The 26,632-nt window shown below is 37.3% G+C and overlaps 1 protein-coding gene across 1 annotated transcript in view; it reads left to right on the forward strand.

Annotated features, from left to right (window-relative positions):
- The window catches only part of DDX10 (DEAD-box helicase 10), a 308,073-nt gene extending 290,095 nt beyond the window's left edge, over positions 1 to 17,978 (forward strand). The window contains exon 18 of the mRNA XM_027849599.1: positions 16,403 to 17,978. Within this exon, the coding sequence (XP_027705400.1) occupies positions 16,403 to 16,583 (181 nt within the window). The 3' untranslated portion in view covers positions 16,584 to 17,978. The remainder of the gene's footprint in view (positions 1 to 16,402) is intronic.
- The last annotated feature ends 8,654 nt before the right edge of the window (positions 17,979 to 26,632 follow it).

Below are 26,632 nucleotides of genomic sequence, written 5' to 3' on the forward strand. Positions count from 1 at the left end.
AAATTCCAGTTTAAGTTATAGATCATTTGGTCTTGTTAAGTAAGTGAATTCTTTAATAAAGTGATTTGTTAACTATATAAATATAGTTATGCAATATTTCAAATCAGGTTCATCTACACCAGACCTGCACAACTTGGCAGCAGGTAGGGGCCAAAATTAAAATAGGCTAAACTTCTTTGGGCCACAGATAGGTTTTTAGCAGCTCACTTTCTAAATAAAGGTACAATTAATGATTAAACTATTTCGCAAATAAACCATATTAAAAAAGGGGGAGGTTTCAATTAATATAAATTAATTATACTTACTACTTAAGATTTTACTTGTTACATCTTTTCTTTCTTTTCATCGTCTACATTTTTCGCAGGCTACCCAGTATCTTTTGGCAGGACGCAAGTGTCCCACAGGCTGTATGTTGTGCAAGCCTGATCTACACAAAAGATTGACTGTGACAAAAGCGTGATATAACTCAGTAATCCAGTCATAGTTCTGCTTCCTGACATTAGTATTTAATGTAGTCTTTAATGGATTAAGTAAAACTTCTACATGGCTGTTGAAATTTTTTAAACTGTGAATACAGATATTCTGTAAATACAGGTATTCTAGGAAAAGGTACATTCCAGCAAAGTGGATTGCAAAGTAAATTTTATTTTCCTTTCCATTTTTAAAGATTGAAGGGCATTCCCCTTGGAAAAAATTTCGTGGTCTATTGAGTCAGACATTTTCGTTAGGAAGCAGCTAAGAAGACCAGTTTATATTAGCCTAGAGTACCAGCACTCAATAACTGCTTTGTGACTCATCTAAAATAGATTCAATTGTAGTAAGCCCAGCTCTAGGTATTGGGTTTCTTATATCATTCTTTGAAAATTAGCATTACACATGTACATTGTCTCATATAGTCATGACAAGCCACAGTTTTCCAAAATTTCCAATTAGTGATTACACTTCATGCTCCAATCTTTTTGAATAAATGGAATCTACTATGTTTGTTATATTATAACACAAGGTAGATCTGTACGTTCACCTGGGAATTTTTTTTAATCGAGCGTATGCTTTTTTAAAAAATCAGATAATGAAACTACATATCTACTATGCTTCACATTTTCTTTTGGTTGCCAGGAACTTAGCACTAAATTTGGTCTACAACTATAGTAATTAATTGATCCTGTAGGTTTATTAACATCTATTCTTTGTTCTTTCTGTTGTTTTGTCTTTTTTAAACATCCTCTGCATATTTTAATTATTCTGTTGTATACTGTATTTTTTTTTTCAGTCACCTCAAATACTTTTTGGAAGAAAATAAAGTAGAAATTTTAAATAAATAAATACAAGTCATCCTTTATCATAATGTTGCAATTGCTGAATGACTAGCCAGCAATACCACTACTGGAGAAAAGCATTTCAATTATCCTAAAAAGTAGTACTTGACTTTAATGTTTATTGGATCTAACCTTGTTTTTCTGGTCTTGGATTCATGTTAATTTGTCTATCTGCTCTGTATAATCTTCATTTTCTTAGGGTTTATTTCTCCTCCCAAGTTTCTTAACATAATGAAAGGATAAATTAGCACACTTAATTTTTTCATTCACAAGTATAGCTGTCAGGATGCCTCAGCCTTTGACTTTGACCTGCTATAAGGGAAAAGGATGACTCCAAGGACACAGCTTTTACTGGTCATGTAGCACAGATTAATTGCCACCACAACCATAGCCCTTTGTCTGTTGTGTCCATTACACTGGGCAATTTGACATCACAGTCTAATAGTACACAAAACTTTTGGGAGATGGTAGTTGTACATAGCACAGTGAAACTCCAACACAGAAATGGGGAAAGCCATCTAGCAAAAACCTAGCCTCCTGTAACTTCACAGGATGTTGAATTGACCTAGATGAACCAAATAGTCCTAGTTAATATAGTTTGCTGATTTATAGACATTAATAGGGAAAAGCAGGTACCTTATAATAATCTTCTTACAGGTTACCTTCCAAACAGAGGGTTCACAGTAAAGTTGCAGATGGTTTGTTCATTGGTTTAAAAGAAGGCAAGATCCAGCTTCAGTGGTTAGCAGAGCTTTGTGAGACATCTGTAGGATTTAAATCTGATTCTGGACAAGTAGAAATTTGAATAGGGATTTGAAAGATGAAGAAGAGAGATGAGAATCCTCTGGTCAGGATGAACAACAGCATGTGCCGAAGCCCTCAGAAGGTGAAGGCAAAGTTTGGTTAGAGGACAGCTAGGAGTAGGAATAGCTCAGAAGTAGTTTGGCTCAGAAAGATGGTTCATGTAGGGGTCCAGTGGGAAGTAGGGCTAGAAAGATTATATGTGAGTGCAAATGGTCATCTGAGAAGTCTTTTTCTTTTATCTGCTTACTACTCTTTTAAAATTAAAATGAGGAAGGCAAAGATTTAGACTTAATGAAGAGTCGATGAAGCGTCAGAGACTATCTTGAGCACCCTCGGTCATTTGCTAATTATGTTCTGGTCCACTTAAAATTAGCTCATTAGATTATTTTAATAAAAAAAAAGTAGTTTTGCCTGGATTTATGAATGTGTATTAGAACAGTACCTGGCTGATAGAATAGAGCTTTTGAGATTTGCCTTTGTATGACAGTTTAGTATCGTCTCTACCAGTGTCTAGGTTATAGTTCAAATTGGTTCAAATAGTTGGCTGAAAGGTAGCCTTTTGCCCAATGAACTTAATATGAATGAGTGTTTTGTTCCATAAAACTATGCACTCTGGCAGAGGTCTACTGTTACACTGACTAATTGCCACCACATTCTGTGTTTTCGTACCTTTTTTTCCCCCCAATTAGTTATGAGCATTGTGTGGGGCTGAGATGTTTACTTTAGGTATTGTAAGGAGTCAATTATTCTAATGAGCTTTGGTGCATCAGTTTACAAAAGTTCATCATAATTAAGGCCAAACTTTCCTGTCATTGTCAGGTTACATTACATGCTCCCATCTGTGTATTTTATTCCTGCATATTTTAATGCATGCACAGTGCTCACAATGGAGAAATCCACAACTAATTAAGCCTCTTGGTTAAGAGGATCTTTCAAAGATCCCATTGACAGCTCTTTTTCTTGCTTTTTAATTTTTTTTTTTTACAACCATAGCATTTTTATGTTTCTAATACTTTGATCCATAATACAGCATGTTTCATTTTTTAAAGATGTGCTCTATCAACCATTATGGAGGTATCTCTTAATATTGAACATGAAGTAATGTAATTTTACATACTTTACCCTTAAATTCTAGAATTATGGAATCGACTTAAGTACTGTAAGTCCTCTCAAAGATAGAGAAGTAAATATAAAATTCCCAGTTCTAGTTTGCAAGGAACTACATGGTTTTTGCATTGTGAATCACAAACTACTATTTTACAACAATAACAGGATATAAAAGAAGTCTTGTGGTTCTACCCTCTCTGCTTGCCACCTGTACTACATTTTTACCACTAGAGAAGGAAATTGCTTTCTCTTTTATTTCAAATCTCCAGAGGAAAAGTAGTTCACAACTCACTTTGGGAACTATAACTTTAAAGTATTGCTATGGTTCCTGAGAGACCAAACACTAGTGGCCAGAGAGAGAGACAGCCTTTCAAATTAAATCTAATAGGCCATAACTTAGGACTTGAGATTGACTCACTGTTATGAACATTAGAAGGTAAGTCCTCATTAAATGGGTCCTGTTGATGCTGCTTTTAATAAAATTAAAAGGAATAGATGTTAATATTATAACTGTCATTTTGTGCCCTTAACAAAAGACAGAAAAGGAACAGAGTTTTCTAACCATGCAGTTTTCTATCATAAAATGGTATCAAGAGAGTTATTGGTATAAAACTTTCAGTGAACATTAAATAGATGGAGTTCCAAATTCTCCCAACCAAATTTACTAGGATATTAATAAAATATAGGCTTTTTAGTACTGGTCCAATTAGAAGAGGCCTTCACTGAAAAAATGAGTTTGTAGTAATATATTGGTGTCTTACATGATGACTGCCTTCTTAGTTTACTTTGTATTATCATCTTTCTAATGAATTACCTATAGAATCACTTATACTATTGCTGACTAATTAGGTAAACAGATTGTTTTTTAGGTGTCTTTGCAATATGTACAAGGGCTTACTTAGAGCCAAGCTCTAAACAGGCTGGGAAACATATGCATATTTATAATTCTCGTTGTTTGCTTATTGCTTGAGAAGATTGGGATAGCCTAGCTGACAAAAGTAGTGTTAATTGTGAATAGCTGAGCATGTTAGCAGAAAGGAAGAAAAGAGAAGTCAACTAAAGATTTCCTTCCCAGAACCTTTCCTTGCCTGTTGCACACCAGGAACGCAGGAGTAGATGAGCCATCACAAAACAAATGAACGAAATATTTTCATTTATGTGCCTCTGTTTGTTGTGTCCTGTGATTGCTTAAGGATACTGAATTGACTGAACTGAACTGCATGCTCTTAATTGGTATTGCTTGAGCTGATTGATAGACATTAATAGTGAACAACAAGCTACCTTAAAGACAGTCTTCCCAAGAACCCCCTAGATGATGGTTTAAGCCAAGATGCAGTTTATGAGACTTTTCCTAGGAGAAATTAGAAAGGACTGCATTTCCATGTCAAATCTAGAAGGAAACCAAGGAAGCTGTTAAAGTGATTTGTATGGTCTGTGCTATATTTGTCTTCCTGCCAGGAAGCACTCACCATCTAAGAGTGTTATGAATCTAGATTAATTTTCCTGCCTGAGGACAAGGTGACAAGTCTTGAGAAAGCATCTATACCTTCTGGTTTATTAGCAAAGATTAAGAAATACTAAATAGAGGGAAATAATCCATGGAGGAAGCCAGGAAGAAAATGGTTCTGAAGAGATAAAAATGATTCAAAACCAAGTAAAGGAATGTAACAGGAGAAAGGCAAAGAGAAGAAAATATGAAATACTACAACTATACAGGAGTTATAAAGTTCTTCACATCAGGATGGATATTGACTTTCAAAAGAATAAACGGTATTCAGGAATCCCAAGAGCAATAAGGAAGACCCACACAGATGCTGGCAAATTATGTTACTAGCCCTAAGAGGAAGAAGCATTTTGGTTCTTGGTAACTCTTTACTAAAGGGATTGGCTGTGTAAAGACCTAATTTCACTAAATATCCTGCCAAAATCCATGCAATCTATTGTAGTAAGAAATGGTAATCACTTGTACTGATTTCATGTAAGAATGACTGAAATCTATGGATTTCAAACAGTAAAACATGAAATTTATCTCTAATGACTTTTAAATACCTATTGGGAAGTTGAAGAACTTGGATGTGGGAGTCACCTCTTTTCCCATATGAAGGTTAAAAAAGAACATAGTAAAGGATGGGGGTCGGGGCAGAAAGAGCTCTCAGCTGTTTAAAGGACTTTGATGTGGAAGAAAGATTCAGTTTGTTTTGTTTGGGTTCAGAGGGCCAAACAAGGAAGTAGTGGGTTGAAGTTGCAGAGACACAGATTGTTGGCTTTATCTTTGAAAAAGCCTCCTCACAAATTAGAACTATGTAAAATTGAATGGGTCGCCTCATGAAGTTTACCTTCACTGATGCTCTTTAAGAAAAAGTTGGATTATCACTTGAATTCAGATATTTGTTGGATCTCTGAGATTCTTTATCATCCTGGAATTCTGTTTTTGTGGCTAGAATTTTGGAAGAAACAGGAGTGTATGTGAAGTTAACAGCTGGCTAAAGTGATGGTGCTAAACCTGACTCACAGTTTAAGATACCAAAATGATAGGCCCTAGAAAGAAACAACTCATTTCAGAGAGAGCTCTTGGACAAGAAATTTACCGAACTGATTAAGAGAACTTTAAGCCAAACACTGCAATAGAGTAGTGCCTAGCTAAAACTGTAGAAATAGGATACTCAAGAGAGCAGGTGTATATGCTGTAGAAAGAAGAAAAATAGTTAACCTAGAAATTCACAGGTGGAAATAACAAGGAAAAGCATTAGGAATACTCTTTGGGACCTCATGTCTATATAAAAACTTCAATATTAACATAAGGGCGTAAATGCAAGGCTTACAGTATAATTATTAAGGCACAATAATCTTGTTCGTATTATAACTTGCTTTATGGTTTTTCAGAGCACTTTTCTCACAACAGTAAATAACTTTGTGATTTCTTGGAATAGAACAATAGAAGAATATTCTGTGCTCAAAGAAAGTAGGTATGATACTATAGAACTGAAGCACTGTTCTCTAGAAGAGTACACCTACATGAAATTCTAGAAACCCAGGAATGGACACACTGGCAAGGAGAGCATATAGGTGAATATAAAAGGAGAGACAAACAGAAGTGACATTGTGAGAATATTTACATACCACTCAGGCAAATGGAATATATGGCTAATTCTTTCCTGATAAAAATGATAAAACTGGCACAGAGGCAAAATATAATAACAGTGGATGATTTGAACTATCGTGGAACCTACCAAAAGACTCATTCTGTTAAATATAACACATCTGATAAAATTATTGACTTGTTTTACCAACAATAATTTCATGTTTCAGAAAGTAAAGAAAGAAAATGGGGACTACTACTTTGGGCTTAATTCTGACCAGCAAGGAAGAGGCTGATGAAGAGGAAATAATGGAAACCTTGGGAGGAATGAACCATATCATTTTAAATTGTATAATAGCCAAGGAAGGAAATTTTGGATGTTATTAAATTTTACCTTAGACTTTAAGAAAATATTTTAAAACATTTAAAAAAATAAGAAAAACAAATAAGATATCCTGTCACTTAAAATTATAATAATATGTAGTGCTTTTTCAAGGATAACAAAGTGCTTTACATGTGCTATCTCATTTGAGCCTCACCTTGTGAGGTAGGAGCGATTATTATCCCGTTTTATAGATGAGGAAACTGAGACCAAGAGAGGTTATGTGATTTATCATAGGTATAAATGTCTGTGCTTATAAGCACTGCTCTTCCTGATTTTAAGTATACTTTGCCATGCTGCTTCCCCAAAGAGGAAAACAGGTCAAAGACGGTTTTTGAATTAAAAAAAAAAAAAAGGTTTTATTAAGAACCTGTGGGGTTACAAGTTCCTAGATTAAACAAGATAGAGGGTAGAAGTATGGGAAAGGCAAACAGGTTACAGTCTAATAGAAATGATATGACCTATATGCAAATAATACTGGATAGAATGTGATTGAGGCAAAAGAGAAATTTGGACAAAGTGCTCTAGGGAAACTTGGAGCAAGAAATCATTGTTAGTTTAGGGAATCAAGGCTTCATGGAAGAGGTAGCACTGGAGCTTAGTCTTAAAGGAAGAGAAAGCGGAGTTGAGGAGGAGGACACATATTTCAGGCATGAGAGGATAACCTAGTTAGATGCGTAGAGGTGGGAAAGGACAAAACAACATCATGTAATACCTAGTAGACAAGTTTGGATGGACGGTATGGTAAATGAAAGGGAATAGTATGAAATAAGGCTACAAAGGGGAGTTGGATCCAGATTATTCATGCCTTACATGGCAGACTAAGAAGTTTGTATTTTATCCTATAAGCAATAGAAAGTCAGTTAAGTTTTTTGCACAGGACAGATCTTTATATTAGGAAGATGATTTGGGCAGCTATTTAAAGATAGATTGGCAGAAGACACTCTGTAGACACAGAAATGGACACAGGTAAAAAGCTATTAAGTAGTCCAGGTAAGAGATTTTGGGGCCCTATTCTAGGCTAGTGGGAATATAAATGGAAAGGAGGGGGAATGAAGTAGATTAGAAGTAAAGGATAAAAGAAGGACGAGATCCAGTGGGAAAATAACAATTGACAGTGAAAGAGAGGAAGAATGATAAATGGAGTAGAATCTTGGAGAAGACAAAAGAAAATCATAAGAGCACAATTGATTTTGTTGGTCTTGACAAGGAGACCCGTATCAATTTTTATCACCAATGCAAAAGAAGATAAGAAAATAATAGTTAATAGTAATAACCTATGGAAGTGTTGTCCATGACTACACATGTATAACTTGTATCGAGTTGCTTGCCTTCTCAATGAGGGTGGGTGGGGAGGAAGGAAGAAAATTTGAAACCCAAAGTTTTGAAAACAAATGTTAAAAATTGTTTCACATGCGACTGGGAAATAAGATGTACAAGCAATGGCATGTAGAAATCTATCCTGCCCTTCAGGAAAATAGAAGGGGACAGGAATAAAAGGAGGGGGGAGATAGAAGGGAAGGCAGATTAGGGGAAAGGGTATTCAGAATGCACGCGATCTTGGAGTGGGGGAAGGGACGAGATGGAGAGAAAATTTGGAACTCAAAATCTTATGAAAGTGAATGTTAAAAACTAAAAATTAATATATTTTTAAAAAATAAAAATAGTAATAATAACAACTAGCATTTCTATTGAACTTTAAAGTTTGCAAAGTGCTTAGAAATATTATTTTATCTTTACAACAAACTTCCTATTTTATAGAAGAAGGAACTGAGACAGAGGTTGAGTGACTTTTCCAGAATCAGGTATCTAGTTAGTATCTGAGGCCACATTTGAATTCAGGTTTTCCCCTCTCCAGGACCAGTGTGCTATCTACTGTGTCACCTACTTCACTAGATGAATTTTTGAGACATGAAAGATAGGAGATGAGGGAGCTCATGATATTTTAAAAAGCAAAATTCTTATGATATAGTCTGGAGTGATCCTGGTGATAAAAGTTGGAGGTAACCAAAAAAGACCGACGTGACTAATGCATACTAAATTTATTTGTACCAGTGTATTAATAAATTTAGATTTTTAAAGGATGAGTACAAAGGATGGAAGGAGAAAGACATATCCAATGACAAGTACAGAAGAGTAATGCAGCTAAATCATATGAAAAATACTAAGGACAATTTTTTTTAAAAAGCATGTTCAGGGCAGGAACAACGAAAAAGGACCCAATGCTTTGTGGTAAATAGAATATAATATTAATAGATGTCAGAGAGAAAACAAAACTATTTTATCATATTTAGATTTTGTTGTTTTAGTCAGAGAATGCTCTTCGAATTGGGAAGGGTAAAATAAACATTAAGAAAGAATTGAAGCCCGGAATAGGTAAAGAGATAGTAAGAGAGCACCTTGTTTCTTTAGAGTTCAGTGATTTGAGGACCACAAAATTACCTTCTAGGGGAAATGTAGACCCTTAATAAATGCTTATGGATTGAAATGAAGCGAAAGATCTTGAAGAATTCTGTTACTGAATTGCTGCTGATAATCTCTGAAAAATTTTTATAGCAGTAGAGAGGTGCTAGAAAACAAGAAAAATATTCCATAGTTCAAAAGAGAAGGGGATAAATTTTATATTTATGAGTCTGACGTGTCTCAGAAAATTCACTAGTGGTTTATTTAACTGAAGCATTGTGAGAACTTTGAAAGGAAATGATTTCTAGGAGCCAGTGTGGGTTCAATAAAAGAAGTTGTATAACTTACTCTGATAGTTACTTCCATAGAGAAAATGTATCTAGATTTTTGCAAAAGCATTTGATTGATGCAGTCTTTCATGATATCTTGTAAATGTCATATATATGAATGTGGAGCAGATGGTGATATAATTAGGTAGACTCATAGCTAATTTGAAAAACCAGATCCAGAAAGTGAAAATCAATAGATTAGTATTAACCTGGAGGCAGGTCCTTCATGGTATGCCACAAAGTTCTGTCTTTCATTCTGTCCTGCTCAATGTTTTTGCACTTGATTTGGTTGAAGGTATAGAAGGTGTGCTTATTGGGTTTGTGTATTATACAAATGCTTAATGCTTTGAATGATAGAATCCAAAACTGTCTCAGTAGGTAGAAATCAATTGATGCAACCTAATAGGGATAAATTAGCTATGGAATTATAGCATCTTGGGGTGGAGGGAGGGATTTTTCTTAATAGTTTTCACTTGAATTGCTTTGGAATGAGACGGGTTAGTTGACTGTAAACTCACTATGAGTCAAATTTTAATGAAGTCTTAAGGAAGGTAATCCCACTATATTATGTCATTGTTCAGATCATAAATGGAGTAAAGGTTTTAGCTAGGCATCTCATTTTAAGAGAGGCATTTACAGACTGAAGGATCAACAAAAGAGGGTAATCAAGATGGTGAGGGAATTTGAAATTGTGCTATATGAAGCAAGGGTTAAAGAACTGAGAATCTTTCACCTGGAGAACAAAAGACCTTTTTTTAGAAGAGATGAGCGTGAAGGAGAAGGGTCTGTACCAACTTGGAGGGTCATCAGGAAGCACATTGAGTAAGGAATGACATTCAAACTACATTTCTGTTTTTTGTTGTTTATTTAATCATTTCAGTCCTGTTAGACTATTTGTAACCGCATTTGGGGTTTTCTTGGCAAAGATACTGGAGTGGTTTGCCATTTCCTTCTCCAGCTTATTTTATAGATGAGTAAACTGAGACAACGAGGGTTAAGTGACTTGCTCATGGTCACTCAGCTAGTGTCTGAAACTGGTTTTAATCTGAGGTGTTCCTGACTATATGTTCAATGGTCTATCTATTGTACCACCTACCTGCCCTAAGAGCTTCTAGACTAGGAACCTCTATCACTTGAACTGTTCTACCAGATGATAGATCACCTTTAGAGGGATATTGTAGAAGGGATTTCCTTTGACAGGCAGTGGTTGGATTAGGTGATGTTATTATCTCTTCTATAATTTGAACTACATACCATGCTAAATGATGAATCTGCTAGTTGTGGAAATAATTTATTTACATGCATTTTCATTTTTTTCTATTATCTGAGTCATCTATTCCCTGCAGTGAATATAATTTTAGCATTATATTACCACTTCAGTGGATGATACCATTAAATAGATGTTTTCTGAAAAGACTTGTAGAAGACTATTTCCATTTATTTAATTTATATACAAATACAGTGTTTCCTCTGGCATAAATAGGATGTTGCTATTCCAGGAAAGAGCACTTCTCATAAAAGAATATTAAAAGTACACATGTAAAAATTACAGAATCCGAGAAGTGGAAGGGACCCCAGAAATTGTCTGTTCCAACCAAGGAACTTGGAGAGGGCAGGCTGCTATCAGTTTACTGCATGAATGGATTCAGTGTCAGTCTAGGTGATCAGAGCCAGATTTGGATATCATTTATTTTTTTTCTTAAGGAGAGGAAGGTTTTGTTGTTGTGCAGTTTTTCGGTCATGTCCAACTCTTCATGACCCCATGGACCATAGCATGCCAGGCTCTTCTCCCCTCCAGTATCTCTCAAAGTCTATCCAAGTTCATGTTCATTGTTTCCATGAAACTACCTATCCATCTCATCCTCTGCCATCCCCATTTTCCTTTTGCTTTCAATCATTCCCAACACCAGGGTCTTTTCCAGTGAATCTCATCTTCTCATTATGTGGCCAAAGTATTTAAACTTCAGCTTTAGTATTTGACCTTCCAGTGAATGGCGTGAATTGATTTCTTTAAGTATTGATTGATTTGATCCCCTTACTGTCCAAGGGACTCCAAAGGAAAGTCTTCTCCAGTATTACAATTCAAAAGTGTCAGTTCTGTGGCACTCGGCTTTCCTTATAGTCCAACTCTCATAGCCATACAATGCTACTGGAAAAACCATAGATTGACTGTATGGACCTTTGTTGGCAAGGTGATGTCTCTGCTTTTTTAGTATGTTGTCTAGATTTGCCATAACTTTCCTTCCAAGGAACAAGCATCTTTTAATTTCATGGATGCAGTCGCCCTATGTAGTGATCTTTGAGCCCAAAAAATGTAAAATCTGACACTGCTTCCATTTTTTCTCCCTTGATTTGCCAGGAAGTGATGGGATCAATTTCCAAGTTAGTTTTTTTGATGGTAAACTTCAAACCAGTTTTTACACTCTCCTCTTTTGGCCTCATCAAGAAACTTCTTAATTCCTCTTCACTTTCTGCCGTCAGAGTGGTATCATCTGCATAGCTGTGATTGTTGCTACTTCTCCTAGCAAACCTAATTCCAGCTTTTGATTCATCCAGCCTGGCATTTCACATACTGTGTATGTAAGTTACATAAATAAGATGGCAATGCACAGCCTTGTCATATGCCTCCAATCTTAAACCAATTCCATGTTTGGTTCTAACTATTGCTTCTTGACCCGCATACAGATTCCTTAGGAAGCAAATAAGATGATCTGGAACTCCCATCTCTTGAGAACTTTTGTTGTGATCCACAGATGCAAAGGCTTTAGTGTAGTAAATGAAGCAGTAATAGATGTTTTTCTGGAACTCTCTTGCTTTCTCCATAATCCAGCGAATGTTGGCACTTTGGTTCCTCTGCCTCTTCAAAAATCAGCCTGCTCTTCTGGTAGTTCTCAGTTCACATATTGCTAAAGCCTTGCTTGCAGAATCGTAAGCATAACCTTACTAGTGTGCAAAATAAGCACAGTTCTTTGGGAATTTGAACATTCCTTGGCAATCGCTACATATACTACTATGGGCAAGAATCCTTTAGAAGAGAAAGGGCTACTCCTTGAAAAATTCTCTTACTAATAATCCCCTCCCCTCCTCCACCCAATGCAAATAAATGCTTTTGAGAAGAAGAGATGTTGAGTCTAAAATACCTCAAAGTGAGTAGCTTTCTTTGTTACTGGAGACAGTCATGGAGGCAAAGGCAGTGTACACAATGTTGCCTGAATTGGTTAATTGCATATTTATTTTTCCTTTGAAGTTCCTTACTTGAGTTCTTGAAGAGTGACAAAATTATATCAAAACATTCTTTGGAATAATAACTGTCCTTTCTAGGAAATACTTTCTTTTCTCTAATTATTTTAACATTTTTGTGTGGTCATATTTTGTTCAAGTTCTTTTATAAAGGAGGTGTTAAGATTAATTTTGTCAGACAAATACAGACTTTTACTCCTAGGCAACTGAATTGGGACTGGCATCTGAAAAACTACTTGATAGTAAATGATCATTAATTGCCTTTGTGACACCAGTTCGAGGGATATTGTTTTTGATCCTTAGAGGTTTTCATGTTGCAGTTTTCCTTTGTTGTTTTTAAGTTAGTTGTTTTCTGATTCTCTCTTTTTGAAGCACGTATTTTTTCCAGTCATGAAAAATCTACCTTCTCATCCCGTTTCCCACCTCAGTTGAGAACAAAAGAAAAACACAGCCTGTTAGGAAATATTTGTATAGTTAAGCAAAAACAAATTTCCACACTGATCATGTCCCCAGAAAATGGCTCATTTTGTGTCTTTTACTTTTTTGTCAGGAAGTGGGTACTATCTTTGATCATTAGTCCTCTTGAATGGTGGTTGGTCATTATGCTGATATGATTTCCTCATTCTTTCAAAATAGTTTGTTTCTGCTTATGTATAAATTATTCTCTTTGTCTTGTTCATTTCACTCTGCATTTATTCATACAAGTTTCCCAGGTTTCTCCAAAACCATCTCCTTCATCATTTCCTATGTAACAACAGTACTCCATCACATTTATATACCATCATATTTATATACATTTGTAATTTGTTAAGCCCTTCCCTAATTTATGAGCATCCATTTAGATTCCTATTCTTTGCCACCTGAGAAAGAGCTATGAATATTCTTTCATGACCTTGGTTAGAGTTTGTTTTGGTTAGGACTAATCCATCCTTTAATCCACTCTCCCTCTAATTCTTCCTTCCCCCTTTCCTTCCTGTTAGCCAGTTGAGTGAAATGTCTCTCTGTACTCAGTTGTGTGTGTGTGTTGTGTGTGTACAGCGTGTGTGTGTGTGTGTGTGTTTCCTTTTTTTCACTGGGTTAGATGAGAGTGAGATTGAAGTGTCAACGGTTCTACCCACCGCTCTTTTTTCTTGTCTGTGTAGATGTCCTACTGGTGTGTGCTAATTATGTGATACAGTGTTCTCTAACCTTCCTTTCCTTTCCACCTCTCTTCACTGATGTATTCCCCTTCTGCATTTTTCCAATTCTTCTCTTAAGATCATCAGGACATAACAAGACACTCCATGGCTTTGTCTAATTAGACTCTTTCTGTGACCCTTGATGATGCTAAGGTTCAGAGGAGATATGTATTATTTGTATGTAAGCAGTTTATCCTTATTTAATCCCTTTTCACTGTTTATTCATGTTTATCTTGATATGTTTTTTTAACTCCTGTGTTCGAACTTCAGAGTTTCTTCTCAGGTCTGGTCTTTTCATCTGGAGTTCTTAGAAGTCTTCTCTTTCATTAAAGGTCCATTCTCCCTCTTCCCCTACCCCCACACCCCATAGCATTGTGCTAATTTTTCTGTTTTAGTTGTTCTTGGCTATAAACCTATATCCTTTGCTTTCCAGAATATTGTATTCCAAGTTCTCTGCTTCTGTGTAATGGTTGCTGCTTAATTGTGTGTGATCCTGACGGTGGCTCCTCAGTAGTTGAATTCTTTCTTTCTGGATGATGTGAAAGCTCTGGATCTTGATTCTGATGTTGCTATGAGTTTTCATTTGGGGGTTTCTTTTGGGAGGTCACTGGTAGATTCTACACTTTGCCCTCTGGTTCTAACAGAGGGTAGTTGTTTTTTTAAATATGATGTTTAGGTTGTTATTTTTTTTGTCATGCAATTCAGATAGTCCAGTGATTCTTAATTTTTTTCTCTTCAACCTGTTTTCCACCCTTTTGCCATGATGTCTTACATTATTTTCTACTTTTTTAACCTTTTGACTTTGTTTTAATATTTTTTGTTGTGCCTTCTGTTTGGGCCATTCTAATTTTCAGGGAGTTTTTTGTTTGAGCGAGGTTTTGTACCTCTTGTGCCAAGCTGTCAATTCCCTTTCCAATTTTTTCTTCCATACTTTTCATTTCTTTTCCAGTTTTTCCTCAAGCACTCTCATTTCATTTATAAAGTCATTTTTAACCCCTTAAAAAAAAAAAAAACTTGTTTCATTTCTTCCAAGAATTCTACTTGAATTTGTGCCCAAGCTGTTTTTCTCCAAGACTTGGCTTATAGATGTTTTAGGGCCATTCTCTTCTTCTGAGTCTGTGTCTTGAGCTTCCTGCCACCATAGTTGATCTTTATGATGGTATTCTTTTTTGTTTGCTTATTCTTCAGCCTACTTCCTGACTTCGACTTGATGTTAGAGCTGGGCCCTGCCATGCTTCTGGAGGGAAGTTCTGGGCCGATTCTGTTGTTGCTTTCTTGGGATATTGAGTGTTGTGTTATTTTGGCTTGGATAAGAGCACTGGCTTGCAAGCTGTCAGTGCTCTTATCCAAGGCAAAATGTGATCGATTTGAACTCTGCAAGTTTCTGACCTGGTTTCAGTCTGAGCAGCAATAGAATTCTGTTGGGCTCAGCAGTTGTCAGCCAGCTGGAAAGCTCTGTTGGTTCAAAGTGATAGAATTGCAGACTCCCCTTTAGTCCGGATTCCTGCTCTGATTATTTTTCTATGGTGTAGGTAAGGCTGGAACTGAAACCCTCCTCTGCTCCTGGTGTCTCAGCCATACCACTGCTATTTGCTTTCTGAACTTCTTCCTTTCCTAGTATACCACCCAAGGTCTCCTCACTTGGGAACATCATCCCCAAGTGCTGGGCCACACCCAGATCTGAATAGTGGACAACAAAGCTACCACTTCATTACACATGTAAAGTAATTTTGCATGAGATGCACTAGCAGCTATGGCATGAGTGCGAAATAGAATCATGAAAGCTTCATTAGAGAGTGGTATCTGAACTGAATTTTGAAGGGAACTAGGGAGTTTCAGAGGTGGACCAAATGAGGAAGATGCATTCCATGCATGAGGGAAAGCCTATGCAGAGGGATGAAGGTAAGGGGTGAAATGTCATGTATGAAGAACATCCAGAAGGTTGGTTAGGCTGGAACAAAGAGTGTATGAAGGGGAGTAATATATAACATGGTTTTAAAGGTACTTTAGGACAAAGTTGTGAAGGGTTTTTAATTCCAAACAGGAATCTGTAATTGATCCTAGAGTATAGTAGCAGAGTGCCACTCAAATTTCTTAAACAGGGGATTATCACTTTTGGAGCTATATAGAGAATATACAGGAGAGGAAAAGGACTTGAGGCAGGAGACTATTGTGTACCGAGTAGCATCTCATGCAAAATTACTTTACATTTATTGTGCATATATTTCATGCATCCTTATCTGTGTGCATGCCCTCTCCCCCTGTAGAATGTAAGCTCCATGAGGGCAGGGACTATGTGCTTTATATATAAAGCCTTTGTGATCCCAACACCTAGCATAGTGCCCAGGACATAGTAAGTGCCTAATAGATTCTTGTTCATTGATTGAATAGGCTCTTATTAATGCTTGCTGAATTTGACCTTTGATTTTATCTTCTTTTGTTATAATTCCTCCATTACCCTACTAGTCATATTTTCCTTGTTTAAAATAAATTTTTGATAGTGTGATGATGGTCCTGATTGTTTGCCAGGTGTTTGAAATAATAATTGCTTTTGTTTCCAACAGTGAAATAAGGAAGATGGGAGGAATGAGGAAAAGGAACTACAGAAATGCTGATAAAGAAGAGATGCTTTCAAGTCATAAGCCAAAAAAGGCCAAGTGGGAAACTGTGGAGCCACTGGATACAGGCCTTTCTTTGGCAGAGGATGAAGAGCTAGTGCTGCATCTGCTCAAAAGTCAAAGTTAATTCTATTCAATTCTAATAACCATGATTCCATGGGCACCCAGTGGCATAAGGGTTCCATACATGGACACATTCCACACCCAAAGGACCTTGTCTTCAGACTGTAGCCAAAATCTGTAACTCCAGGTGAGGATCTCTTTTCCCTCGTAAAGTATTTGATGGACTTTGAAGTCTTTGAATCAGCATGAGATTTATCTGAGTTACGTCTTTTATAGGGAAGTTTTATTTTTCCCACATTTTCTCTGGAGTTGTGAAACTCTGTTGAAACTTTATTATAAATCCAAATCTTGCTAAAGATACCGACATTTCTAAGTACTACTAGACAAAGTTATAGTCAATTTTGATAGGCTTAATGTTACCAAAGATAAAGTGTTATAATGAACCAACCTTGAGAAAATGTGGTGGTTTGTTTTTTTTCTTCAGATGATGGTAAGCAATAAAGTTATTTCTTACTAAATAAAGTACAATTGTGTTTGAATTTTGTTGGACACATTTATTTAAAAGTTTCCACAAGGAAGACCCTTAAGATAAAGACACTTCACAGGTTCTTAAAACAATGAATCTTTCATCTTCCCAAGTTAGCCCTCTCAAAACAATCCTTCCTTTGGGTAGCATTTTCAGTTCTTCAACTGTCTTTTATAGAGCCCAGAGAAGTTCTCTTTGTGCTGAACCTGAAGATTGTCTCTTTTAAAGCCTCCTCTGTAACTCCCATGCACTAGCCCAGAGTGTCTCTGCAGTTGATTTGCCCCCAGCTGGAACAGCTTCATGCCCTAGCAGGAAATGAAAAGTTGATGGGGAGTGAGAAACAAAATGAAATGAAAATACTTTGGGATTGGTTATAAACAACCCATTGCTAAAGTCCCCAAAGTGAATTTTTTTTAAACAGAGAGTAAAGGAATCATTTGCATTATGATAGGAATTTAATCATAGTTTCATCACCTTTTTCCATGCCCACCCATCCAGCTTTACCTGAACAATAATTTTAAATAACAATAAACAGTAGTTTTGAATCCATGTTAAGTAGTTAGTGATGTTTACTATTAGTTAACTCAGAAAAATTGTTAAAGGTTGCTTTATCACCTGTAACCCGTCAAGAGAGTGAGAGTTTGGTGTAGGTAAGAGTTTGCCTTTGAAGATGTTGGAATAAGAGATTTAATGATAGGGAATGGGAAGTGTACAAAATAGTTGTGAGGAGGATAAGAAAGGAAGGTAGCTTTTGGTAATAACAATTAAAGTAGTTCACATTTACTCAGCCCTGGGGGCATTAAGAATGGCCTTTACATAGGACCTTTTATTTGAATAAATTTTAAAGCCTCCAAAGGGCAATTCAGAAGTTTTGAGTAGTCAGGTAGTAACCTGGAATTTATTAAGTATCAACTATGTGCAAGGCACTATGCTAAATGTTGGGGATGCAAAGAAAAGTAAAAAAAATAAAAAGATGTCCCTATTCTCAAGGAGCTCTAATAAGGAAGACAACATGCAAATGACTAGGTACATTCATGATATATAAAGGATAAATTGGAAGAAACCAGTAGAGGGAAGACACTAGCATTAAGAAGGATAGAGATGGAAAGACAATTCCAAGACTCATAATGGAAAATGCTGTCCACATCCAGAGAATGAACTATGGAGTCTGAATGCAGATTGAAGCATACTATTTTCACTTTTTTTTGTTTTTTCTTTCTCGTGGTTTTTCCCTTTTGTTCTGATTTTTCTTTCACAACATAACTAATGTTGAAATACGTTCAACATGATTGCACATGTATAACCTGTATCAGATTGTTTGCTGTCCTGGGGAGTGGAGAAAGGAAGGGAGAGAGGGAGAAAAATTTGCAATTCAAAATGTTATAAAGAATGAATGTTGAAAACTATCTTTCCGTGTAATTAGAAAAAAAAATAAGACACTATTTTAAAAAAAGAGAGAGAGAGAAAGGCTTCCTGTAGAAGGTGGAATTTTGGCTTGAACTGGAAGGAAGCCAGGAAGTGGAAGTGAGGAGGCAGAGCATTTAAGGCACGGGGGACAGCCAGGGAAAATGTCCAGAGTCAAGAGCTATGCTGTCTTGTTCAAGAAACAGCAATTAAATTAGTGTCCCTGGATCACAGAGCATGTAGTGAGGTGCAAGGAATAATAAGAAGAGTGGAAATGACAACTAGGGGTAGCCATAGTGCACAGAGTGCTGAGCCTGAAGTCAGGAAGACCTGAATTCAGATTTGCCCTCAGATACTTACTAGCTGTGTGACCCTAGGCAAGCCACTTAAACTCTATTTGCCTTAGTTTCCTCAACTATAAAATGGAGTATCAGGAAGAAAAGGGCGACCAGCAGTGTCAAAGGCTGAAGGGAGAGCAAGAAGTACAAAAATTAAGAAAAGGGAATTGGACTTGTCAGTCATGTAGACCAAAATTAGTAACTCTGATGAGAGCAGCTTCAGTTGAATGATGAGGTCAGATGCCAGACTGTGTAAAGAGTTAAGAAGAGAGGAAGTAGAAGCTCCTCTTGTAGACAGCCTTGCTCAAGTTTAGCCACAAAAGACAGGAGAGATAGCGGATAACAGCAGACATGGCTGAGTCAGGCAAGATTTTTGAGCATTGGAGTGAGAGGGGTGAGGGGTTGGAGACCGGACATGGACATGTTTCTGGGCAGTAAGGATGCAATCAGTGGACAGGAAGAGATCAAAGATAAGCGAAAGAGTGGAGATGAAAGAGGAGGCCGTCTCTTGAAGCAGACAAGGTGGAATGGGATCCCTTGTGCATGGAGAGGGATTAACCTTGGCAAGGAGAAGGGCAGTGTCTTAATGTGAGGTAGGGGCCAGCACAAAACCCTGTGGGACACGTGTTTGGAGGGTGTGATCTGGTTGAAGATCCACCAAACGAAACAGAAAAGGAACACTCAAATTGGAAGATAACCAGTTCAGAACAGTGTAACAAAAACAGAGAGAAGAAAATATTAAGGAAAATGGATGATTAACTGTGTCAAAATCTACAAAAAGGTGAAAAAGGATGAGGATTGAGAAAAGACCATTAGATTTGTTCATTTAGAGATCAGTGGTAACTTTGGAGAGAGCAGTTTTAGTTGAATGATGAGGTCAGAAACCAGACTGGGAAGAGTTAAGGGAATGAGAGGAAAGAAAGTGGTAGCACCTATTTTAGATGGCCTTCTCAAGTTTAGTCACAAAATGGAAGAGAGATATGAGACAATTGCTGGCAGGGATGGACAAATCAAATGGGTTTTTTATGTTTTGTTTTAATTTTTTTGTTTGTTTTTGAGTATGGGGAGATTCGGGCCCATTCGTAGGCAGTAAGAAAGTGGCCAATAAACTAGGAGCAATTAAATATTAATGAGAGAATAGAGGAGGATGTTCAGTTCACTCCAAACCATTTAAAGTTTTCTGCCTACTAATTTGGATGAGGTATAGGCCATTTACAATATTGGTCCAAATAGAGACTGTAGTATTTTTGCTGTCTTGAAATCTAGCTTGTGTAAAATCTAAATGTTACCGATTAATGTTTTGTTCTGGGTATTGAGTTCATTTAAGTATGTAAGCTCTTTAAGGGCAGGAAATGTTTCAATTTTGTCTTTCTATCCCCACTACAGAGTATAATGCATGGTGCATAATGTGCTTAATAAATACTTGTTAATTGATTGGTTTCAGGGGATTCATCTTATATATAGTAACAGTATAGTTGTTCCTCATATCTACATACTAAATAATGTATTTCAAAGTCTCTAATCCATTCCAAATAAACATTATAGTTTGTTTTTTTAACTATGTTTACTTTGGAAAACAATTAAAACTGAGCAAGTAGTATTGACATAAAACTGCTTAGAAGCTGAAAAAAGAAATATTTGAAAAATGGTCAGCACCAGTAGACAGCGGCAAGAAGCTCCTCACTGACAAAAGGCATTACTGAATGAAGTCTAAAGTGATGATATTAGAAAGTGGTTTGGCTTTGTGTCTATCTAAAAGACTGACATTTGGCTTAGGGCCATCTGTGGCAGAGAGCCTATTCATCAGATTCACTCCTGCAAAATGATTCTTTAAATTACATCAGACTCTCTGATACCAGATTCACCCAGTAGCCATGGCATCTTTTGGAGGACTGCCATTTCATAAGCTTAACATAGTCTCTAAGATGTGTGTGGAGCTATAAAATATGAATAAGTTTAATTAAATTGAATTAGTTTTGTTACGCAGCATTTGAAATGCCTTGAACAGGAGATATCATCTTGATAGCTGTCATAGTCTGCTATAGTTGAATTTGAGTTATGGGCCAATAGGTCACTAAAAAATACCATGTAACTTGGAATCACGTAGATGGAAACATTAAATCTTTAGGAAAGTATGGGCAGAGACCCAGAATCAAGACTTTTGATCATCTCATTTCATTTTTTAAAAATTATATTTAAACACAGAACACTCTGATAGCATTAATAGCCTTATTAAAAGCTCTAGCTCTACTTCTAGAGGCACTTCCAGGAGGCAGTGATGGGGTATGGGCCCAAGCCGAGATCTTCTCCCTTTGAAAGCCCTAGCCCCACGTTTTGATCTTATTTAGATGCCTTTCAAACTTCTTTCTTCCAGTTCCTCTCATTATCTATTCACACTGTCTATTCAATCTCTTAGACATTCCAATTGGGATTCTCACCTTGACCCTTTTCCCAGTCCCTTTCCTGGTCACCCAAAGTAACTTTAGCGTATATAAGATCCACCCTGGCCCCCATTGAAACACTGGCCCTATATGATTTATCTCTAATAAACTTTTTCTCTGGCTGAAAGAAGATTTGGGTTGAAGTCATTCAGGTAGGGCCCGCGTGTCACAATCTTGAGGTCTGAGCACCCCTAAACCTGTAGACCTCATCAGCAGGACAGAGAGGTGGTACCAAAGACAAAATGTATTATTGTACCTAGGGATACTCCACTTGTCTCTCTTCCTCTAGTCCCCTTCTTTATTCCCTTTCAGAAATGTGATTTAATAGAGAAGAGAGTCTCCTAGCTGGTATACCATATTGTACACCTCCTGAAGCTCCTGAAATGACAGATTGGATTTTCAGGACCAGGAGATTTATGGTTAAGATACTCAGATCTTCAACTCTGTTACACCAATTAAAGGTTTATTGTGGTTAATTAGCACACATTTTTTAAATGGGCTTTGGCCCTTCAAAAGGTCCTTCATACCATATATTTACACTAATCAAATTACTTCCATAAAATTGCTTAATGCCTAGCTAGAATGAAAGTTTTGATTTGAGCAGAGAGAGGGTAATTTTGGAATAGAGGTCACATGGGTAAGTTGGGAAGACATAGTTAGGGTAGGTTACAGTGGAGGTTACAGTGAAGAGGATAGGGTAGTCAAAGATACTAGGAAGTAAATGGATGCCAGCTTGTGCAAATAAATTCTATGAGAACATGGATCATACCATTACTTCCCTGGAACAGCTATATAGGATTTCACACAACATGTAATAACACTTTATACAGGGTATTTTACAAAAGTCTTAGTACAATTTTAAGCCTTAATAGCTTAAATGCTTGAAAATTTGCCAGATACTTTACATTCATTATTTAATTTCATTAATACAGTCCCTTGAAGTAGGCACAACTGGTTTTATTATCCCTATTTTACAGAGGAAGAAACTAAATCAGGGAATTTGTGATTTGCCCGTGGCCACTCAGCCATGATCAGAGAGAAGATTTAAACCCAGGTTTTTCTGACTTTTTCTGACTCCCAGCCAGCACTATTGTCAATTACACCACACTGCCTCTCATCTTAATTAAGTGCTAAATGCATGTTTGTAGAATGAAGTGATGGTGGTGGTAGTGATGATGGTGTGCAAAGAGGAAAGTAGACAGACACAAATGATAAACTTTGCTTATTTTTTGATACCCTCTAGTGTGCCATTAAAAATCATCTCAATGCTGCCAAGAGTCGGTGCCTTATGTATCAATAAGTTTCAGCTACAGTGTAAGTGAACACATTGGTCACGCTCTTTAAAGCATGAATTTGTCCATCAAAGTAACTCATACTGCCGGTTCCTTCTGCCCCCAAGTAATGGGAGGTGCACTGTTCTAGTGGTATGGAAATCTGAATTCTAGTTCTGGTTCACCACCTAATTAGCTGAGTGATCCGAGCACTTCTCTCTGTGCCTCAGTTTCCTTATCTGCAAAATGAGATGGTTGGACTATATAAACTCTAGAGTCCCTTTCAATCATGAAATTTTGTGATTATATGAATCTAACAGTCTTGAGGTGGGGGACGGGGTAGTAGGAGAAAAAGGAGTGAGATTGTACTAAGATACAGTTAACTGACTGTTTCAAGCCAGGTCATAACTATGCCTTAATGAGATCACCACAATCCAGAATCTAGTTCTCAGCTTTGCCATCTCATGGGGAAAACAGATTTATAACTGCTCTTTCTCTTACTGGCTCCCTTGCCTCTTTCAGATCTTATATTACTATGCATTCCCAAAGGTCTACCCTCATTCCTCTCCTCTGCTCCATGTATGTTCTCACTTAGTAATCCTATGCATTGTCATGGCTTTAGCTATCCCCTCTATGTAGAGGACTCTAAAGTCTACATATCAAATCCTAACCTCTCTCCTGAACTTCAAGCTTTAGTTACCAAGTCCTCAGGATTCTACCTCAGTAGTATTGTTCATATCTTCCCCCTGCTCTCTAATTCCAGGATCACACCCAAGTATAGGCCTTCATTCCCACCTACTTGTTCTCTTCCAATGGCATCCTAAGAGAACTTCCTGTCTCCACTCTTCTAATCCATCCTTTCCACTGCTGCTGAAAGTCATTCATATGCATGGAAATGGTCTTGTCTCTTCAACCATTAAAAGGCTTCCATGACTTCCTACCAAGTAAAGTTCATCCCCTTTTACTTGATATTCAAGGCCTTTAAAAAATACTGTTCCTATACCTTTCAATGTCATCCTAATCAATGGTTTTTTAAAATGTTAAACCATATAGGTCCAAATATAAAGCATATTCAGGAATGATTCAGTCCAGTCCCCTCTTTCTATAGATAAGTAAACTAAAGCCAAAAGAGGTTGTGATTTACCTAAAGATACAGAGGTAATAAATAGAGTTGAAATTCCTAGGTTTCTCTGATTAGGAATGAATGAATGAAGCATTTATTCAGTATTTACTATGTGCAAAAGCACTATGTGTCATAAGCACTAAGGAAGGAGAGAGAACTTGAGAGGATAGTATGAACAAGGAAAAATTTCTGCAAGATAAGGAAACTTGAACTTGATGTTAAAAGGAATTGGAAATTAGCTGGAACATAGTGAGAAACTGGAGGAGATAGAGGAAGGGAATAACTTATTAGGCAGGCACACAATAAAGATGGGGAGGAGTGGAGCCAAGAGAACAAGAATAGAATCTGGCCTTTACAAGTGGGCCAACCCTTTACTAAGAGCCTGGTGGCAGAGGGAAGGACTGGGGATTAATTTTAAGGGGTTAATGAGTTCCTCTCCACTTTGATTCCAACTGTCATCCTTGATAACTTTATTATTCCTACTGAGAGTCCTTCCAACACCACATAACTCCAAGTTTATCAACTTCTTCAATCCCTAATACCTCCATCTCCACCCTCCCTCAGCCACTTGGAAGTGTAGTTACACCTTGGATGTCATCACCATCCAAAATTCTTTTGCTTCCAGGATCTTGAATTCTGAAATTCCTCTTTCTGATTATAATCCCCTGTGCCATCTTTCCAACTGCCTCATCCTAAAGAACATGATGTTCATCTTCATTATGATTTCCAGTCCCTCAGTCCCTCCCTTGCTTTCCTAGTTTATCATCCTGGTTATTGTCATAGTGATTTGGAGCATTCTTTCATATAGTTGTTAATAATTGACAAGAAGCAAAATTTTTGGCTGTAAAACCCATGAAACAACAAAACGTTTTAAGTGACCCTCAGTTCACTTTCCACTTCTGCAGTGATCATGGCAAGGGCAAAAAAAAAAAAGGCAGAAAATGCCCAGATCACACAATTTTTCGACCATTTAGCATTCGGCTATTGGTCCTCTTAATGTGAGACACTTGTCAAATGATTGAGTGAACTTATTACTAGAGAAGCTGCATTACATCTGCTGGGGTATGGGCCTAAGCCAAGACCTTTGCCGCTTTCTCCAAAAAGAACTTGGCTCCCATTTGTCTATGGGCCCCAGAAAACCCTTATACTTCATTCAACTGACCTTTCCTTATCTCTTATTCTTATTCTGATCTTTCCCTCTCTCTAAGAAACCTGTCCTCGAAATCCTAAGGAAGAAGCCTAGTCTTTGATCCCACCTATGATCTTATCAACCTCTTCCTTCTAGTTCTTTGTTACCCTGATAAAAACCTAGTAGACAATGAAAGCATTGTCTACCCCCGGTGACTCTATCCACTCACTCCCATTCTCCCTAAACTCCTCCGCCAGTCACCTAGATCCTTTTCCCAGCCCCTCCTCTGGTCACCCAGAATTACTTGAGTGTATATAAGATCCACCCTAGCCTCCATTGAAATAGACTTTCTCATGCCCGCTCATTTTAACGGGCATCACTAATGTTCAGCTTCCTTAAGAGTCTGGCCTGTATGGTTTATCTCTAATAAACTTTTCTCTGGCTGAAAGAAGATTTGGGTTGATTTCATTCAGGCAGGGCTCATGTGTTGTGATCTCAGGGTCCCAGCACCCCCAAACCTGTAGATCTCATCATATCCATCTTGACATTCTTGCTATAAATGAAACCAGGAAAAGAAGGAAGTTGCAGCTGAATTGAAGGAGTTCACACGGACTTGGAGGGGGAGCAAAGGAAAGAGCATTGCAGGTGTTATCCCGATGGTAGCCCATCTTCCGTAGTCCTACCAAAGAGACCCTCCTAACGCTCAGATCTGAAGACGCCCCTCACCGAGTAAACTCCAGTCACTCCTTATTACCTCCAGGATCAAATACAAAATCCTCTTTTTGGCTTTAAAGCCCTTCACAACCTGAATCATTCCTACCTTTCCAATCTTTTCACACTTTACTTCCCTCTACATTTCCTACGATCTAGTGACACTAGCCTCCATGCTGTTCCTCAAACTGGACGCTCCATTTCCTGACTCTATACATTTTCACTGGCTACTTCCCATACCTAAGATGTTCTCCCTCTTCCTCTCTATCTCCTGGCTTCCTTCAAGAAATCCATCTACAAGAAGCTTTCCTGCTCTCCCTTAATTCTGGTGCCTTCCCTATAAGATCACTAATGATTTATCCTATATATGTGTCTTGTTTGCTGTTTGCATGTCTTCTCCCCAATCAGAAAGTAAGCACCTTGATAGCAGGGACTGGTTTTGCCTTTCTTTGAGCACATCGTGAGTACTTAATAAATTTGTTGTTGTGTTTATTGTTTAGTTGTTTTCAGTCATGTCTGAATCTTCCTGACCCCCTTTTTCTGGGGGGACAGGATATATTAGAGTGGTTTCCTGTTTCTCCAGCTTATTTTATAGATGAGAACTGAGGCAAACAGGGTTAAGTGTCTTGCCCAGGGTCACACAGCTAGTAAGTGTCTGAGGCCAGATTTGAATGCAGGTCCTCCTAATTCCAGGACTAGCACTCTTTCTACTGTACCACCTAGCTGCCCCAGCACCACCTAGCTGCACACTTACTAAATACTAGCTGCTGTTTGCCCAAATGCCAGCAGGAACCATTTGATCATTACATATTTTAGTATTAAATTTAAATACTAAATTTAAAATACTAAATATTAAATTTAGTATTAGTAGATTAAGTAATTGCAAAAATACCATCTTAAAAATGGTTGCAGCTTATGCACCCAAATTAGTTGCTAATGATGAAGTAGAGAAATTCTAAATCAGTATACACTCTGATTCTTGATGATTTCAATATAAATATGGGAAAAGGTGTGGATGGGGAAAAACATGGGAAAACATGGTTCAAGAAGAAGGAATGAGAGAGGGCAAAGAGAGATAACAATGAAACTTTACACCTTTACATCATGTACACTTGCTTTGAGAAAAAATATGGTAGGCCCTGGACATGGTGAGTTCCAGATAACATAAAA

This window comes from Vombatus ursinus, unplaced genomic scaffold (assembly GCF_900497805.2).
Source record: "Vombatus ursinus unplaced genomic scaffold, bare-nosed wombat genome assembly UNPS02007612.1, whole genome shotgun sequence".
NCBI lineage: Eukaryota > Metazoa > Chordata > Mammalia > Diprotodontia > Vombatidae > Vombatus > Vombatus ursinus.